A 20,742-nucleotide genomic window follows, 5' to 3' on the forward strand; every position below is an offset into this window, starting at 1 on the left:
ACACTGGCTCTAAGCTCTTTGAGGCACTCTATAGCTCAGGACATGTCTAAGTGCTTCAAGTAATTCCTTTTAAAATCCTTTCACTTCCCACCACAGTCATTGTTTAACATCACATGACTGCTCGTTCTTACTAATTAACAAAGGCTTTTCCTCTGTTGTCTCTCCCCCCCCCCCCTCCATATTGGAGAGTCTTGATCTTACCTGGTGAGTTAGCCAGTGAGGCATGGAACACAGAGAAGTTGATCAAGGCATAGGATGCCAAGAAAAAGTTGGAGATGATCGGAGCAATTATGTTGAGCTCGGCTGGAAGAAGAAAACACATGGTCAACTTGGAATTGGACAAAGCTTCCACCTGTTCATGTCTTTTAGTCCAGCCACAAACACTGGGGAATCATTTCCTATAGCAGCACCATCAGGCCTGATTTTAAAGTTGTGCACAAATCCCAACCTAGCATGGTCCAGATAAAGATCTAGATAGTGCCCTCTTACTGTCGAACTCAGGATGAGTATTGTTTAAAAAATGATGATACCAGTACCAATCCAAGTACCCTTAAAGTGATACTGATACCAATTGAATACTTCTTCATATACCCATATAAGTAGAAGCATTAAATTGTGACTTCACCACCTCAGACGGGTTGTAGCTACTGTAGCAGTGGGCCAATCACATGTCGCTTTAAATCCAAGAAGGTTTGCATTGATTGGATGTCAGCAAGTCCATCCACATAGTCATATTTTCTAGCTCTGGGTGCAAAAAGGATCAATTGCAGATATCGTTTGACAGGAGACGTTTCCATACTACTCGGTATCGATTTGTTTTGGTCAGTACCTTAAAAAGGTATGAGTACTGATACCCAGCCCGGTATTTTGCTAACATGTTTACGAATAACAAAAGTCAATCATGCCTTATTTTACAGGACCATAAACTAAATTTGTGATAAGTACAATATAATTTGGTACTAATCAGAAGAATGTTGATGTTGAATTGTATTCTTATATTTTTGCATGTTCAGCTGAACCTGACAGTTAAAGTCATCATTTTATCATTCCACTGTTTGATTTGACCAACATTTTCATATTGTGAAGTGTAATGTACACTGTCATATCTATGCTTTTATACTCTCTCAGTCTTGAATAGTGTTTATTGTGATGGCAAACAATGATAACTGCTTTATTGTGCTAATGAGCGACGTGTGCAGCCTTACCGATGAGGATGAAGGCCAGACCGATAACAAAGGTCAGGATGTAGCCTCGGAGGGGCTCATTGTTCTTGCCGTAGCCTTTGGCAAACATGCCAAGGCCAGGGTAGATGTTGTCCTTACATAAAGCCTGTGGAAGCAGATGATATCATTCAACTACAAAATGAATTACAATAGAAATCTTTTTCTATTGTGAATTGCTGAGTGGTTACTAATGTAACTCCTGACGATACCTTTCATGTAGTTTAGGTTGAGTCTTACCTGAAACACTTTGGGTGCACTGACCAGTGAGGCCAGAGCTGAGGACAGAGTGGCAGAGAAGATTCCAGCAGTAATGATGGGCCCAAATCCAGAGACCACACTCATGACCTGAACACAAAGTGAGATGCAAAATGAATTGTTGTTGTTGCACCAAACATCCAACATGTCCATCTGAAATGTTTGTTTGCTCCATACTTGGAAGTTGTTTAGGAGTCCAGACTTGCAGCCTTCTTCCGAATTCCTACATGAAGAAAAGTCGTAGCCGAAATTGCAGGAAGCCCTGGTGCAGTTGGCCATGAACTCAGAACTGATTGTGTCGTTCATGTTTCCGGAGGCGTCCCTCACGATACAGGAGCCTGGTGTGAAGAAGACATGATTAAAACTATGTTAAAAAGTAGGATAAAAGGTAGAAAGCACCACATATAGAGGGGCATCACTGTACCTGTAGAGACAGCAACTCCCAGGTAGACTATTCCTGTGATCAATATGGCCAGCAGTGTTCCTCTTGGAATGGCCAGCTGTGGATCCTGCAAGACAATCACAACACAGACTTACAGTAACAGGTAATCTATAACTGCTCAAACCTTTTAATCCTCATCAATGAAGGGCTTTTAAATGATGTCATCAATGATCTTCCCGCCACAGAGATTGTCATTAGCTCTCAGTAAACAGTGACTGTGAAGATTCTCCATTTAACCAATGGTCATAGTCGTCTTACTTTTTGGATAAGGAGAATTTTATCAACCTGTTGTAATTTAGGAAATGTTTTTTATGAGAGCTCCAGATCTGTCAGGAGCTGCCAGGAGACGGGATTCATTCTGTGAGATGACCAGCTTACTGCTGCTGACCATGAGCTTATTTAGAGATAACATTTCAGCAGATGTTGCATTTTAGCACGCTCACTAACTGACCTCAACAAGACAAAATGCAGCTTAGAAGAACTGATGATTCTGCTCCTCAGCCTGATTAGAACATCAACACTGTACATGTTTAAGTGTGCAATATCTGCAAAGTGCACCACTAACACAAGCAGTGTAAATCAATGTCACTGGATGACAAAGAGAAGGCATACAGCTTAATCATACAATCCACTTTTTTCACTTTAAGATTAATTTTAGGCATTTTTGCCTTTATTTGACAGTAGCTGGCATAGAGGCTGATAGGAAACAGGGAGAAAGAGAGAGGGGAATGACCTGAAGCAAAAGTCCCCTGCAGGAATCGAACTAGGGACACGGCCATTATGTGGCATGTGCAGTAACCACTCAGCTACCAAAACGCTCCCCTATGATTTATTTATTTTTAATTGAAAAGGCATGTACAATGTAGGTCGGATCGTTTTTTTGTCCGACAATGACTTAGGAGTGATTCTGTGCGGTTTGATAAACACTGGTCCAGATCAGTGAAAATCTTTAGAAGACCTTCAGAAGACTGATGACTTACAGTGAGATCTCCTGAAATGTTAGCTCCTGCCAAAATACCAGTGGCTGCAGGGAAAAAGATGGCGAAGACGGAGAAGAAGGTTTCCCCTCTGAAATCCGGACCCATGTTCTCCCACATGATAGAACCTAACAGCAGAGCACAAACAAGAACAGCTGACATAACATGTACCAGTCACAACAAGTATACCAGTGCTGAAGTGTTCACTTGAGTGTTGTCATACCGTCGTAGCCAAAGAAGCCCAGAGATTCCTTCGATTTGACAGGAATGAAGGTTCCAATGAAGTAGTTGATGATGGCTGCGATAAGTACAATAAGCAAGAAGATCTGGGCCTACAGTGAAACAAACCAAACAAAGAATGAGTCACCACTGATCCTCTGAGCCAGTGTATGTTGCTGAGCCTGAAACTTTAGTCTTAAAGTCTGCAGTCAGTATTTTCAACATGACTTGAGGGCAATCCACACTGAGAATGATAAATATATAGATTTAAATATTGCTCTAACTCATGTGGATGGTGGAGTCCACACCACAGCTATAATGATAGTGATAGAGGGGAACGATATTGTTGGATCACTTTCAGAGTGATTCAATGAATGATCAAATCCTTCCCCTAAACCATACAGTACAACAAAATCTGCTTTCAAGATTTATCATTTTAATTTGACGGATGTATTTATTTGTATTCATTCATTTTAATGCAGCTTTGCTCCTCTCTCACCACAGACTGATGTGCTGTAAAAAGGGGCAGGAAGACAGAGACTATTTCTTTAGAGAGGTTTGTCTCTCTTTATCTCTTTATTTTACAAAGATGCTGGAACTTTGTTCTTTATTATATCGTAACAACATAGTGGCTCTTTGTAAGCAGATCTGTGTGCTCACATCACAGCAACTAGTGTCTGAAATACTTCTGATCAACACACTGAATCAGCACCCGCCTGTAAACCCTTCCAGACACAGCTGGAACCAGCAGCTGTTTACGGGATGTTATAGTTCATAAGTGTTATTTATGTTTTTATTGTTTATAGTTATAGTTCTTAGTGTGGACGGCCCTTTGGACATATGCACTTGTAGGTTCTATGTAGTTCATACCTTGGCTTCCCATTCCATTCCTGCCACAGAGATGCCCAGAAGGAGGATTATTGTGATGGTGCCGATGATACGGACATCGTTGATTTCATCCGTCATGACAGCATCTACACTCTGATAGACAAGTCAAGGAGAAATGTAAAGTCATGATGGGCAGTTAACAAATCCATTACATCAATGCAATTCAAATGTAAAGAGCTTAGCAGATCATTAGGTTGCATAAAACAAACGTGTTGGTAACCATTAAAACTGTACCAGGAACAACAAACCTGCATAAGGAAAGAACTGTTCCTTTAGACTCACTCTCAGTAAATCTGAAAGCTTTATTGTAGAGCTAGTCTAAGATAGTGAGCAGTTATCACCCCCTCCACTCTTTCCACTGTAAACATATTAAGTGGTGTTTTTGCATATGTGCAAAGTTTACTGCCATTTGCTGTTGCCAATTAAGTCAGCTCACTACTGCAGCTCTGCGTGTTACCATAGCAACCACAAAAACCTAACAGAAGGACAATGGAGGACCTAATTTTACTGGTATCCACATACTCCAGACTAATATTACACCTCTTCATATCAGTTACCTTGGGTAAACTTGCTATATTAATGGTGTCATTCTCTCTCTTGGTCTAACAGCAGCAGCCTGTATGTGTGCTTTGTAAGGGTGGGGTATAATTGAACTGAGGTGGTGGACTTGCAGTGAAAGTACCAGCTGTTTGAAAAGCACCATCGAGCATTGAGAGACTTACAGTGAGAAGTTCCACAACGGTTTCAGCAAAGCCCACCACGTACATGGCTACAGCCACTGCGTTGGCGAAGGCGAAGATCAGACCGATAGAGCCTCCAAACTCTGGACCTAGACTTCTCGAAATCAAGTAATACGCTCCACCTGGAAAGAGAAGGAAATGGAGTTAACAGCATGTTCATACAGATTGGAGCCTGTGTTTTTGGGGGGCAGATACAGATATTAGTTGGTAAAAAAAATCCAATATTGATATACTAGCTGATAATGTAACATGTACAGAATATATAGATGAACACTATTTTTTGTAATGAACCCTGAAATGTAATAAAAGGTATGATATTTTACAGTTTAACAATAAACTTTATTGTATAAAATGACATCAGTGCACTAAAACAGTAAACTTGTGTGGGAATTTAATAATTAGAATTATCCATGAAAAAACAATATTTGCATATATTAAACTTTAATTAAGAAATAGGGTCAAATACATAAAATGCTGCCTGAATTAAAGACATAAATATATCCGTATTATAATATATCTGTGTTAGGTCAATATCAGCTGACTGATATATCGGTCAGGTTCTTATACATATAGCAGGAGGATGGCGCGATTGGATTGGTGGATTGCGCTGGAGATGTTATCCTAGCAGTTGTTATCCTACATCTGTCACTTCCTCCCAGAGGACAGCTAAAAGTCCTGTGAGTTGTCCTCTGTGTCATGACCAGAGTTAGAGCCTGATTCATCTACTTAAATACCCTCAGACTCACACAAGAGGGGGGGGCGTCAGAGGCTTCCATTAGCGCAATTAGAACGCAGGTCGATTTTATACTCTACCCCCCCCCCCCCCCCCCCCTTAAGAGTGCGTTGTGTTGCAGGACATCACGGCCTCATGAACCCAACAGCGGGCAGATGTCTCCAGAGCAGCCCACGCTCCACATTAAGCTTATTTAAGCTCCGGTGTTACATATCACACTGCTAATCAGCTGTTTAGAACTGCCACTTACTTCAAACACAGGGCTCTACGTTGTACTAACACTAACCTAAAACACAGCAGCTTAGAGTTACATGCAGGCTTAGCTGGACTCTTCAGCAGCATAGAAAGTGTGTTTTTAGCAGACATTCTGTGTTGGAGAATCAAATGTGATATTTTTATGGCCACATGTACAACTGGAGCTCATCCTGGTTCAACCAGTCACCAGGTGGTAAGAGAAACCAGCTGGATATTATGCTTTCAATTATGCAGAAATAATATCCAAGTGGGTGTATTATCTATCACTGCTCAATCTCAGGTTCTTCATCCAAATCAAACAATGGACTGACCTTACTAAGAAGTAGCCTGATAGATCTTATTCCTCTGTTGTTGTATATTAACTATTTCAAATGGCTCCAAAGAAGAAAAATACAGATCCAAATCATTGATGGAATAGCTAGAATATTTGAAGTGATACAACACAAACATGCTCTGGCAGACTGTAATACAGTTAGTTTCAAGTCACATGATTAAAATCTCACACTTTACTGAGCAGAACTGAGTTGTTTTACATCCAAACCCATTTGGATATGTGGACAACGTTCAGTTTAAACACATTCACTTTTTTTTTTAAACACAAAGAGAACAGTAAAGAGAACAAAATGACCCACAGAAGTAGAAGGAAGAACCAGGGGGAGGAAAAAGACACTTTGACAGTAAACATGACTCAGCACCTAGATATTAATATGATAACGATTATAAAATGTAACTGTAATGTAACATGCCTCAACAAATCCCTGCTTTGACATTTCTCTAATGTATCCTCCTGTCTGAATGTAACCAGCAGAAAGTCACTGCAGAGAAACCAATATGAGAGCTCAGTAGCACTTGTTTTACCTAAAGATATACAGTACTATGCAGGATTTATTGGTGACATAGTATGCAGTATTACAGTAAAAGTACATAAGTGTTATAAGCTTGATATAGTATGCAGTATTACAGTAAAGGTAGTGCAGTATTATGAGTGACGTAGTATGCAGTATTATGAGTGATGTAGTATGCAGTATTACAGTAAAAGTAGTGCAGTATTATGAGTGATGTAGTATGCAGTATTACAGTAAAAGTAGTGATATATTATTATATATGACATCATTACATTATTAATAGTGAAGCATCAGTGTTAGAGCAGCATGTTACTGTTGTAGCTGCTGGAGGTGGAGCTAGTTACACTACTTTATATACAGTTAGCTAGTTTACATTACTTTATATACAGTTAGCTAGTTTATACTACTTTATATACAGTTAGCTAGTTTATACTACTTTATATACAGTTAGCTAGTTTACACTACTTTATATACATTTAGCTAGTTTACACTACTTTATATACAGTTAGTTAGTTTACACTACTTTATATACATTTAGCTAGTTTACACTACTTTATATACAGTTAGCTAGTTTACACTACTTTATATACAGTTAGCTAGTTTACACTACTTTATATACAGTTAGCTAGTTTATACTACTTTATATACAGTTAGCTAGTTTATACTACTTTATATACAGTTAGCTAGTTTACACTACTTTATATACATTTAGCTAGTTTACACTACTTTATATACAGTTAGCTAGTTTACACTACTTTATATACAGTTAGCTAGTTTACACTACTTTATATACAGTTAGCTAGTTTATACTACTTTATATACAGTTAGTTTACACTACTTTATATACAGTTAGCTAATTTACACTACTTTATATACAGTTAGTTAGTTTACACTACTTTATATACAGTTAGCTAGTTTACACTACTTTATATACAGTTAGTTAGTTTACTTTACTTTATATACAGTTAGCTAGTTTACACTACTTTATATACAGTTAGCTAATTACACTACTTTATATACATTTAGCTAGTTTACACTACTTTATATACATTTAGCTAGTTTACACTACTTTATATACATTTAGCTAGTTTACACTACTTTATATACAGTTAGCTAGTTCTAGTTCTGATACACAAATGTGTTTTCAGTTTTTGGACTTTTTCTCTAATCTTTGATTATTTTTGCTGAAATATTAGATCATTTGAACATTTATTGAAATGAAAGCATGTGAGAAGTTTAGAGGGAAAAAGCTGTTAACAACTCAGACATCTGAAATGTGAGCCGACTACACACTGCTTTTAATAGCAAAATATAACCACTATCAATATGGATCACATAATATACATCAAAACCAACAAAAAGGCAGGAATCTAATATGCGGACAACAAGAATATCATGTGTACTCTGATTTGAATGTGTCTCCATCTCACTATGAAATATTGAACTAGTCCACATCCTGCTGTGTGTCAGACCACCCTGTCACAGCTTCCATTCACTTCAACACTAAGTTGTGCAATCTGGAAACTCATTGAATTTCCCCTCTTGCTGAGAGGACAGGGAGAGGTGTGTTTTTAACCCTTCTTTCATTTGAGTCCAAACAGAGCTGCACACATGACACTGCTCTGCGATGGATGACATGACTGTACACTGATAGCTGCTCACGCTGGTTAAAATCACACAGGTGGATTATCTTGTTCCACATCAGGCAGAGGCTGAATGTTTTGTGAGAACTCAAGTCAATATTTTGGTGTTCTTTGAGACACATCCTCTCTGACTACAGATGAGCTCTCATTATTAAAAAAGGTGACTGTACCTCCTCGTACAAATCCGTTGGTGGCGATGGCAGAGGTTGAGAGGCCAGTGATGGTGGTCACTACGGTGGCCATGAGGACAATCAAACAGGACAGAGCTGCACAAGAAAAAAAACACAGTGTTAACTTTGAAAATAAAAAGAATGTGCAACACTGTTAACAGTTTTCTAACAGGCTTTCCCATCACTGTGAAAAGTAACAGAGCAAGCTGCTGCAGACATGTGTCACTTTGTGGTGATATTTCACTTCAAAGTGGAGAATTATCAACAAGTGCTGAGCAGGGAGGGGAGGTGGGGGTCTGATAGTGAGCAGCCACATGTCAGTAAATATGGACTGCTGGGTCACTTTTACTGGACACTGATATTTGAATGTAGCAGTTATGTGGAGTCTTTGTCACATCAAAGCTAAACACTCCTGGCTGGATGGTAACACTTCAACCTCTGTATCACAATTTGAACAAAAGCAGCAAGAGCCAGTTCACCCAAATAAAATGTGAAAATAAACATAATAACTTCACACATTCTTTTTTTTTTTTTTTTTTTTTTTTTTTTTTTAAAATGGACCCAGCATCAAATTTCTGCTTTTAATCCATTTTGAGAGAATATATTATGGCAAAAATGTCTAAGTTGTGTAACCATAAAAACTTTGTACCAAATCATTCAACTTGCTTAAAAACAGTAAATAGTCAATAAAACACCATATCAACTAGTTTGGCATGATCTTACATTATAACTTTTATATTAAATAAAGATAATGGAATACTATTGTTCTAAATATTACATTTCATCTGGAGAATCATGGAGATCAGGAAACAGTTACATGTTTTAAATGAAGTCATTATTAGTATAAGTCCGCTTAAAATAGGTGATAAAATATGTAATATTTATCATTCTTTTCTGGTTACACCATTTGACATTTTCAGGAGCATTCAGTCTTACTTTTGGTAAAAATGGTGCAATTGTCATTTCAAATGATATAAAAGCAACAAAAATACTAAATATACATTTTACAAACCTGATGCTGCTTTTAAAACTAGTTTAACTGATTTATGAATTGCCAAGCCTTATTTGTCACTGACCTATATAATATATAACATATAACATATATAATAATGTTACTATAATAAACAAAACAAAAATCTGTTAGAAAACAGATGAACAGCCTGGGATGCTTTGATAAAAATGAGTGCAATTTTTCAGATTGTTTTGTACAGAAGCTGCTGATTGGTGTTCAGAATATAAACCACAATAAGTATTCAATGGGTTTTTTTCAGAGCATTGTATTTTGGGCAGGGAGCAGCATTTTACATGAAGTAGGCTCCTCACAGTTTAACTTGCTCCTAAAATCTGCATCATAGTTATCCAGTGGGCCAGATTGGATCCCTTGACAGGCCACTTCTGGCATGTGAGCCATATGTTTGACACCCCTGCTTTAGGACATAAAAGAAAACTGTTTATTTTTAAAGTGTTTGTTTTTTTAACAGAGTGCAGCATGAACTATATCAACCTCTATTATATATTATTGCTATTTGGGTGAACTGTCCCTTTAAATTCTCTCTGACATTTCTACATGTTTTGCATGTCAGTCAGCATTCACCTTCCCTAAGGTCATGAATAAAAGCCCTGATGAGTCCAGTCCAGATGTGATGTGTGTGAGGCGTTCATGGTGTGAAGTGATAGCTGATAACACAAAGCATCAAAACAGGAAGAGTCAAACTTCTTGTTTTTAAAGAGCAGCTGTATGTCTTTGAAATGTGGCCGTTTACACAATTTGTGGTAAAGCGGTATGTTTCTGTGAGCTCTGAGCACACAGTTGTTGTTTTTAACAGTCAGATCTGACGTCTGATTGGCTGTGTCTTTGTTCTACAGCGTGACTTTGCAATGCCGAAAAGACAATTATTCAACACATTTAAAAAGGAACAGAGTCTTACATCACATCTTTGTTCATCACACACACACACACACACACACACACACACACACACACACACACACACACACACACACACACACACACACACACACACACACACACACACACACACACACACACACACACACACACACACACACACACACACGTTTTTATCATTCTCATCTCTTCATTTGTGATCATTACTCACCTATTCCAGCCTGACCCACGATCCATGACATACGGATGAAGAGCATCACTCCCCAGATGTTCAACATACAGCGCACCTGCAGAGGATGGACTGTTACTGTGTGTACATCAAGTTACTGCAGGGTTTAACAGTATAATAATATCAATAATAAAAAAAAGGAAGAGTAACAAGATGTCAACATGGTGCTTAGAGGTGTTGAGACACTAATTAAAGCAACATGTGGTTCAGGACAACTATATGAAACTTCCTGAAATGAAAGAACCGCCACCCAAATGTCCTGTGAGGTGAAGGTGAAGTCACTCTGAATAAACAAAGCAGCTGCTGCATGCTGCTTTATGTCTCATACTCATTTCTCATGGAAGAAGCAAATATGCACATGCACCTATTTGATTGGTCAATGAAGCAACAGGCTGTATGTTTGACACAGGTTGCTGTATTCTCATGAGAACAATATGGGATTAACCCTTTACATACTGTTCATATTCCTGCATTTCCCCTTATAGTTTGTCTCTATTCATCATTTCAGAACTTCAAATCATTCTTCACACCCCATCAGTCATTAATAAATAGGTGATTCCACTTTAATGAAGCTTCTAGAGAGCAGAGAGGGTCATCTTTAGTTTTCACACTTTTTGTTGACGGAGAAAAAATATTTACAATCACACGATAATGATCCAACGTTCCATAATACTGGAGAACAGCCTCAGTGAATGATATTAATTGGGAATAAACTGTATTTTTGAGTTGTTTTTTAATATAAATATTAGTCAAATATTCTAAAATGTGGATCAGCTGCATGAAAACATGTTTTCTTTTTAGTAAAAACAGTATGTAATGGTTAAGTAACTTTAAGGCAACAAGTTACAAAATAGTTCTAATATTTGAGAATGACCCTTTAATCAATCATTTTCCTTCTTACACTTATAATATTGATATCTTACTTTTTCCATTGAAATCAATTTATTCTTATAATTATTATTTTATACAATAAAATCTAATAACTTATCACTCAAATTTACAACTTCATTCTACTCACTTTCATCTCATAAGATTATATTTCTGTCATAATTCAAAAAGCTGATTTTTAAAATTTTTTTTAATAAATGGAACTGAACTGAAAACTTCTGAGTTAAACATTGTGGATACTTTTATTCCACATTATTATCTTCTATTTATGTATTTGTTTTTAAAAGGGGTGCAGGTCTTCAGCTAACCCCTCTACTCTACTCATCCTCTCCTGCATCACTCCATCACAGCTATTACAAGCCAGCTAACTGACATGAAGGTTTATATTAGAGAGGAAGTGAGGACTCCTCTTGTCAAAATAAAAGCAGACAGAAGATATCCAGACAGGGTGTGATGACGTCATCCTCTGCTCAGGTACTTTCAATAAATTCAAACGCGTTGCCGTGAGTGATTTCTCCTCCCTCAGCCTCGGTCTGAGCCAGCAGTAATTCACACTCACACTCCAAAATGTTGAGCAGAGTGCGAGCTCAGAGTGGCACACCTCACACCTGTGATCCACCTCTTCACTGTGTTTACATTCACCTAAGTGAGCAGGTTACTCCAGGCTGAGCAGTCATCAGTTAACACACTTATATGAAGTGTAGAGTTACACACAGCACATTTCTCTTCTTCTACCAAACTTAGAAAGAAAGAAAGAAAGAAAGAAAGAAAGAAAGAAAGAAAGAAAGAGTGGAGCTCTTCTTCACAGCAGGAGAGAGTGGAGTCATTTTAAATAGAAGGATTCTTGATTAACTCTGTGTATAATGATCTGTCCCTTCATCCAGCTGCTCTGTGCTGTGCATTCCTCATCCCTCAATTCTCTGCTTATAAAAAGCCACTTACACATATATTACAATACTAATATAGATAAAGTCCTTTCTCAGTGTGTGTGCTCTCTTATCTTACTTATTGAATTATTTTATTTATTTACTCATCTTTTTACTTATTTCATTTAAATTTTCTAAAAGATTTGTATCACTTATTTTCTAAATGTTTGTCTTTTAATTATTTCTTTATTTTTTTATTCCCTTTCTTTATGTTGTCACTTATTCGGCCTTATTATCAGCTTCTCAATCAACTAACTGTAAAGCACTTTGAACTACATGAACCTGTATAAATACATACATAAAGTTTGAGTGATTGATTGATATTTTTAATGAGCAGAGAAACTTTGCTCTTTCAGCAGATGGATGTGTACATACATCATTCTGCACAGAGAAGCTCAAACATGCAGCTGAAAGAACTAGAAATAGATTTGTGGGTGGAGGAACTTTAACAAATCAGTTTTGTGGAGAAAGCAGGTCACTTAGATGCATTAAGTTGAGAACAACACACACGTTGGTCCTACACATAGTAAAGCTTGAAATGTGGAATGTGGAATCCAACAGAGCAGTGAAGCTGTTTAACTATTACAGCTGCAGATCTTCTCATTTGTTTGTATTTAGTTTGAGTTTTGCAGTCTGTGTAGTTAAGATCAGATTTTGTGACTAATAAGAAAATATGTTTTTAGAATCAGGTTTTAGAACAGCAAATGACTTTTCTAATAATAAGCATATTACTAATGAGTTATAATGTGAGCTGTCTCCTGTTTAGATCAATGAGGTTTATTGTGTCCATGTGGTTTAGTCAAATTTAAAGGGTTAAAATGTGAAAATAAACATTAATAACTCCACACATTCTTTTTTTGTGGACCCAGCATCAAATTTCTGCTTTTAATCTATTTTGAGAGAATATATTATGGCAAAAATGTCTAAGTGGTGTAACCATAAAAATAATTCAACTTGCTTAAAAACAGTAAAAAGTCAATAAAACACCATATCAACTAGTTTGGCATGATCTTACATTATAACTTTTATATTAAATAAAGCTAATGGAATACTATTGTTCTAAATATTAAGATGGATAACATATTGAATATTTATCATTCTTTTGTGGTTACACCATTTGACATTTTCAGGAGCATTCAGCCTTACTTTTGGTAAAAAATGGTGCAAATGTCATTTCAAATGATATAAAAGCAACAAAAATACTAAATGTACATTTTAACAAACCTGATGCTGCTTTTAAAACTAGTTTAACTGATTTATGAATTGCTCATCTTGCTGACCCATATTTATCACTGACCTATATAAATGCTGATTTGCATTGTTTTTGACTGACTGTGATTTGAAGAAAATAATTACAAGAAAGTAACCACAAGTAAAGAAGTAATGATTGCTTTAGAAGATGTGGATGAAGACATCATGGTGTAGAAAGGGACTGACCAGCACTCCTTTAATCCAGCCAAACTTCACCACTCCTTTAGACTCAGCTGCTTCCTTGGCAGCGGCCTCTTCAGCCGGGGTCAGCTCATCACCGTTGGCGAAGCCATCCTCAAACGGCTCCTGAGAAGCACAAGAATGAAAATCGTGTTTATATCAGAATCCTGAAGTGTAGAGAAAACACTGGTGCTGTCACCTAAACTCTGAACAGACATTTAATCGTTGAATCGTCAAAATCCAGCTTTATGTGGTTAAAGCAGATGAGGGTTAGGTGCGGCTGTGGTGGAAGAAGGAAGTATGACATCAACCACACCAAAACACACTTATCTTTCTGTCTTAATGGAAAAATGATTCTAAAATTACATTCAGACGCCTGAAGAAATGAAATAATTACTGAGACTATAAACTGGAGAAACAAATGATTGTTTAATTGAAGTGTTTCCAAAGAAAAGTTAAGACTTTTATAGATGAACACTTCAGTTCATTCATGTTGATTACTGCTGGTTCACTGTATTGGTTTCTCTGCACATAATGAAGGAAAAATAGAGAGTCATTGTCACATATTTGACTAGAGAGAAGAAAGGCTCTGTATATTGTTGAAAAGGAAGAACACATGGAGCTGTGACTTGGCTGTCTTCCCATCTGATATCCTGACTACTTTAAATAAAAAGCTTAAAGCAGACACACTCCTTGAGAGAGGCGGTGTGTGTGTCCTTGTGTTACTACAGAACTTAAAACACAGGAAGCCCCCCGACTGTGCTCACACAATGTTGTGACGTTAGTGGCCTCTGTGCCAGTTCTCTGTGAGTGGACAGCCATACTGTCTTTCCTTCATTTATAGCTCAGGATGAACACAGGACGTCTGCTAACCAATCCCACGCCCTCAATGAGTTCTTTCACAGTCTTCCTCTTCCTCCTCCTCCTCCTCCTCCTCCCGCCAATAAAAGAGTGTCAGACAGACAGAAATAAGCTTTAGAACAGCTTTGACATCTTTTACAAGAGCTGAACAAAGAGTGAGTGGTTAGCATCATGTTGATGGCACAGTGTTACATGTGTTCTGTACTGTTTATTACAAGCTGTGACGGCTGTGTGACTTACAGCAGCTTAGAGAATGTTGCTGCTCTTATAAAAAGGTTTAACATGAAGATTCTACCTCAGACTATCATTCATGTCTTCAGCAAATATCACTAGACCTGTCACCATGACTGTTTAGTTGGACAATACATTCTCAGAAATAATCATGATAAACGATATTATTGTCATTTGAAGATCATTTTATACCACTGATATAATGATAGTATAATAACATAATAATGTAAGGGGGGTGGGTCATTATAGTTATTTCCCTTTAATTCTTCTACAGTCTCCCTAATGTGACATGAATAGCCTCTCAGCTGCTAATGTGAAGTGTGTCATGTCCATGTATCATATAATAGGTCCATATATAGAGATAAAAAGTATCTCTAATGAGCAAGTGAAGACTGTTTTCCTTGAAAAAAAAAAGTCTAAAATCGGCAAAATGATGATTAACATCAGGAACTATGTGAGCAAGGTGGTGAATCAGACCAGACGTTCGATACCAGCTTTCATTAGGTTGACACTCTGTGACACACACACATTTCAAATGGTATAAACAAAAATATTGAGGGTCAATAACCAGCCTGGGTTGTACAGTGATTTCAAGGAACATCAATTCTCTGTTGTGTTGTTTTAATGAATTCATCATTGTGGCTTAATGTTGCCTGTTGAAAGCTCAAACAAAGTCCTGTTATGTTTTATGAATGAATGATTACCGTACATACATATCGAATATAATGTCAGTCTGAGCAGAGGATTTCAAAATAAGATGCTGTGGACCATCTACTACTTGCTGGATTTTCAGAATAATGCTGTCATAAAGCTATAGCTTACATAAATGTGTCAGTCTCATTGTTTCTCTTTTTTAATAAAACTTCAAACAACTCTTAAAATGATATTGTGTAGATGCCCTGTTTGGAGTGAATATCTTTACAGTTATTTGGAAATATGTGCTTTTACACTGACATTTTCATATCAGGATATGGATGACCTAGGCTTTATGGATCCTCATACATGGTGCGACTCTTATTTTACAGCAGTGGAAATCAAGTGTGGTGATTGAGCTGTGGCCTGCTGTGTGCTCCATGTCCATCGATCAGTAGTCACATCCTCAGGGAGTGTGTGTGTGTGTGTGTGTGTGTGTGTCTGTGTGTGTGTGTTTGAGTTCAGAAAGTACATTGTTACTGTAATGCAGCCTTTAAAAGCAGGAATGACTTATTCTATATCACTATATTACAAAATATCACAATATTGATATAATATATGGATTCCTTGCCCAGCTCTACTCATGTTGAGTATGAACGAGGATGAGAGATGAGGAGAGATTGTGATATTTATTGATGTAACACTGACAGACATTCATAGTGACCAGTGTTCTCCCTGACAGTACAATGAGCAGAGTAATAAATGTGCACATTTAAAAAATCTCACTCTCACTCTCACTCTCACTCTCACTCTCACTCTCACACAGAGCATCAGCTGCAGTGACACAGCAACATTTATCTCTCAGGGGATGGAGGCCGATCAATCTCCTTCCAATTCACAGCTCTCACTGTACGTGACAGTCATTCTATCAGTGAGCTGCCCTGTAGTCTGCTGGGCTCATTCACATGCACCTGCTAAACTAACATTACTACTATAAACTGCTTTATTTAGCTCAGCCTCACAAGCTGCAGGCCTTTACTTCAAACATGGATAAAGGCTTATATCAGACCCCAATGCTTTCTGGTTTTAGTAATATAGTAAGGTTTGTTTTCTTTTTAATTTGCCATTAATACAAATTGACTACTACTTTGCCATAGTGCTGGGTGATATATATAATAATATAATATATAATATTGATATTGTGATATGAGACTAGATATGCTAATATGGTGATATGGCATAAGAGTCGTCTTTTCCTGCTTTAAAGGCTAAATTACAATAAAATGATTTTCCCACATTACTGATGATTTTCAAAAAATCTCATTGCGTAAATATTTTGTGAAAGCACTGATCCAATATCGACATCGAGGTAAGTGGTCAAAAATGTTGTTGTTAGGTAAATTTCCATCTTGGCATGTTCTGGGTCAAACTAGGGTTTGCGGCCATCACGAGGCCACACCAAATCTTGGTTTTAGACACTGTCTCCTTTTAGATAGTAGTAGACAGTAGGTCTGCTGCTTTTGGGGAAAACAGGAGGTATTCTGATAGTGTTGCTATAGCAGCCGAGGTCAGATATGTGCTTGCCTGTTTCTCTGAATGGACTAGAGGTAAGTGTAGTCAGAGGTTGGATATTGTGAACCCTGTTGGATGAGTGGTGTCTAAGCCCTGTCTTTATCTGTACACCAGTACACTCAATTGTGTATGCTTTAAATGTGTTGGATCATGGCATTATCTGTGTGGTTTAAGTCTATTCCTGGAGGAGAGAAACATATCAGAACATATCATTTGCTGATCATTCATTCACTTCTCCCTCATCAAGTAAATAAACCATGAACACAACACATCCTGGCCTCCTGTCTACTCTCTCTACTGACACATGGCCTGCACAATTAAACATCTCTTACAATTGTGATATAGATTTTGTCCATATGACCCAGCCCTATAGGTGGACAGCAGAAAGGGAGGAGATCCAGTCAATGGCAGGCTTATAAGCCCAGTCTATAGAGTGAGTATAAACTAGGTAAAAATGGTCTTAAACCTGGGTCAAAGTAGAAATCCAGTGTAGAAATCTTGATATTAAATGTGTCAAAGCACAGGATGGATGAAGATATCATTTAAGAAGGATTTATGTTCCGATTATAAATTCAATGAGATGAGATAAGCTGTTTTATTTGTAGTGTATACTATACAGGTGGTGGAGTCCAGGAAGTACACCATGGCTCTACTATTAAAAGGGTATAATCCCATCATTTAGGCATCATAAGCTTTTAGTATGACCTCTACAGGAAGTGATGCTTCAAGGCCATCATCTTAAATCTACAAAGTAGAACAGACTGCAATTACACGGTCAATTAACAGTTTTAAAATCATGAACAAGGTCAAAATATCTATCTGCTCTTTAAAGAAAGTACAAGTACTGGAACAGCTGGGACTAATGATCATTTTTACTGTTTGTTTTCCTTTTTCCCCAAATAATGTGATGAATGATTTACAGAGCAGAATAAATCAGCCAGTTTCACTTTGAGATGATGGAGCTTGTTTAGAAAGTGGAGCGAGGTCTATGATGGATGAAGAGATGAAGAGAGGAAACATGAAACTAATGTGAGTGAACATGTATCATCACACAGGCTCTGTTACAATCAGCATAGAAATAGGTGTTATAAATTAACAACGAGTGTGTGTGTGTGTGTGAGGGGGGGGTTCAGCATCTCTTCACCTGAGCCATCTGTCAACATGAACACCCTGACTGTGACCCCTCCATGACTCAGCAACACTGCTGGGATGTGACCGTGGAGACAGAGAGAGACAGAGAGAGACTGAGAGAGACAGAGAGAGACAGAGAGAGACAGAGAGAGACTGAGAGAGGCAGGCTGATCTGATCCACACACAGCTCTAATTTAACTAACAACAATTAACTGCAAAAACAAAAACATTCATATATAATAATCAAAGAAATCATGAACTCTGATACAGGTGCACTGTAAAGACTGTTTTCTTTGTTTTCTCATTAAGCATACCATGAAAAACCAAGTGTGGATGTGGTGCAGGGCTTGGTCATACTGGTGGTCATACTGGTACTGGTGGTTATACTGGTGGTTAGACTAGTGGTCATACTGGTGGTCATACTGGTGGTTATACTGGTACTGGTGGTTATACTGGTGGTTAGACTAGTGGTCATACTGGTGGTTATACTGGTGGTTATACTGGTGGTTATACTTGTGCTGCTGGTCCCAGTCTGGGCTATATTATTATATCATTATATTATTTTATTATATTATATCCACATTTTATCAAGTATTGTATGTGTATGTGTATGTGTATGGGTATGGGTATGTTTTTTGTTTTTTTTCTCCAAACCAGGAACACTTGTATATAGTGTAAGGAATGTATGTATATTGTATATTTTTTTATCACTTCACCATCATAAGGCTACGGTTGTCTCTAGTGTACCTTACCATATATATTTGTTTTAAAAAGGCCTTACATGTTGATTTTATGGTTAATAATAAATACATGGGGGTTAAGACTCATGCCAAATTGCAAACATCAACATCTGCTGTTTGATTCCAGCAGATGTTACCCTCTCTGTCCCCCATTGCCACCTCTAAACTGTCACTGTACAATAAATAGATTTTAAAAAACAGCCACAAATATATAAATATATGTGTGTACAGTTAGGAAGACACATCAGGTGTATGGGTTGAGTCACTTTGAAGAGGTAATGTTGCTGTGGGCCACAGCTCTGCTTCACAACTACACAAGTACAAACTCAAAGCAGATGTTCCTTTGACAAAGCATTAAGCTGAAGGTATGCACCAAATAAAAATATGGGGGGGTGGGGGCATATTTTCAGGGACAGTTTTGTCAACATGTCTTAGCGGGAGACCTCAGATGTAAGTCCAGACAGGAAACACAGGAAGTGATTATGGAGACTGTGTTACACATTATATATGGTTTGTGCATTAGTCACCATCCCACCACTCCCTTTCATAGAGACATTAAAATGACAATCATAACTAGCTCAACCCTGCTATCTAACACCGATCAATACGGGTTAAAAAAAATGGAATTCTTGGCAGCAGCTGTGTTGGGATTAGTCCAAAAACAGAACCGGTCTTTGTAAGCACACAAGATGAAGCAGGAAATTACAAAAAGAAGCCTTTTCATAACAGAGAGTCTGTCCATGAGTCACACACCCTCCCCTCCCCATCCTTTAATTTCAAATACTTACTGTCTCGCTCATTGTTCTTCATACTAAACCCCAAAGGAATCTGAAGAGCAGAGTGTCTCTAGCAGTCAGCCGGTGATATCATCCAGCTCTGAGTAATGACGCAGAGTCTCTGTTAATGGGCTCCAGAGCACACATGGAAAAGCCAAGAGAAAAATCTAGTGGCGTGCAACATGGGCCTGAGATCATCTGAAGGAGGTTAATAGACCTCTGACTTCTGACCTCTGCTGGATTTAACATGTTTAATAATGATGGTTAACAAGTTCTGGAACTAAATGTTTGCTCAGAAGAGAGAAACTACGTCCAGTTGTTTCTGAGGACAATAGTCTTCAGTCGAGCCAAAACTGAAAACTGGAGGGCTTTTAATTTGAAACAACAGATACAGGAAGTGGCGACATGTGAGTCAGACCTTGACGTTTATATTGCAGGTCAATGTTGTCCGCCGCCAAAAAAACAACCCTCAAACTCCAACTCAGGAGTCCAGCCTCATCGTTAAAAAGTGAGTAGACTGCATTGGGCAGGAAATCAACTGGAGTGTGGCGTGAACCTCGGAGCGGTGCCGGATTTTCCGATGCTGAATCGGTCAATTTTCAATCAATTTTCTGACATGAATCCAGACATCTGCCTTCAGGGTTTGGCAGCGCTGTCAGTGGAGCAGCTCTGGATCTGTTGGACCAGATCTGGCTCACAAGGATCTCACCACCAAAGTTCTGGCTATGCTGGTGTTAAAAACAAACCAACCCTCCGTGTTGAAGCTAGCCAGCAGACTGGAGCTGCGTTCACTGCACAGAAGAATGAATCCGACTTCAGAAGATCATTTATGACACTAACTGACATTTGGTGGCGTCCCACATTATCATTGTGGTGGGCCACTACAAAAAATAAATAAATATATGGGAAACCCTCCAGCTCTTTGCTTTCAACTGTTTATCTGCTGCTGTTCTTCAGTGAAGTTGAGTGAAGTAATTAGGAAAGAAAAGACAGATGTGAGAAAGGACTGCAGGATGTAATGGTGT

The 20,742-nt window shown here is 38.0% G+C and overlaps 1 protein-coding gene across 2 annotated transcripts in view; it reads right to left on the reverse strand.

Moving 5' to 3' along the window:
* The window catches only part of slc12a2 (solute carrier family 12 member 2), a 74,527-nt gene that overhangs the window by 30,336 nt on the left and 23,449 nt on the right, over positions 1–20,742 (reverse strand). For both annotated transcript variants that reach the window (XM_053339998.1, XM_053339999.1), the window contains exons 2-13: positions 13,780–13,899; positions 10,511–10,586; positions 8,391–8,486; positions 4,727–4,866; positions 3,987–4,097; positions 3,121–3,229; positions 2,901–3,025; positions 1,903–1,987; positions 1,656–1,816; positions 1,461–1,568; positions 1,206–1,329; positions 202–303 (exon numbers count right to left, since the gene is read on the reverse strand). In XM_053339998.1, coding sequence (XP_053195973.1) covers positions 202–303; positions 1,206–1,329; positions 1,461–1,568; positions 1,656–1,816; positions 1,903–1,987; positions 2,901–3,025; positions 3,121–3,229; positions 3,987–4,097; positions 4,727–4,866; positions 8,391–8,486; positions 10,511–10,586; positions 13,780–13,899 — 1,357 coding nt within the window. The remainder of the gene's footprint in view (positions 1–201; positions 304–1,205; positions 1,330–1,460; positions 1,569–1,655; positions 1,817–1,902; positions 1,988–2,900; positions 3,026–3,120; positions 3,230–3,986; positions 4,098–4,726; positions 4,867–8,390; positions 8,487–10,510; positions 10,587–13,779; positions 13,900–20,742) is intronic.

The sequence above is a fragment of the Scomber japonicus genome, chromosome 19, assembly GCF_027409825.1.
Source record: "Scomber japonicus isolate fScoJap1 chromosome 19, fScoJap1.pri, whole genome shotgun sequence".
Lineage (NCBI taxonomy): Eukaryota > Metazoa > Chordata > Actinopteri > Scombriformes > Scombridae > Scomber > Scomber japonicus.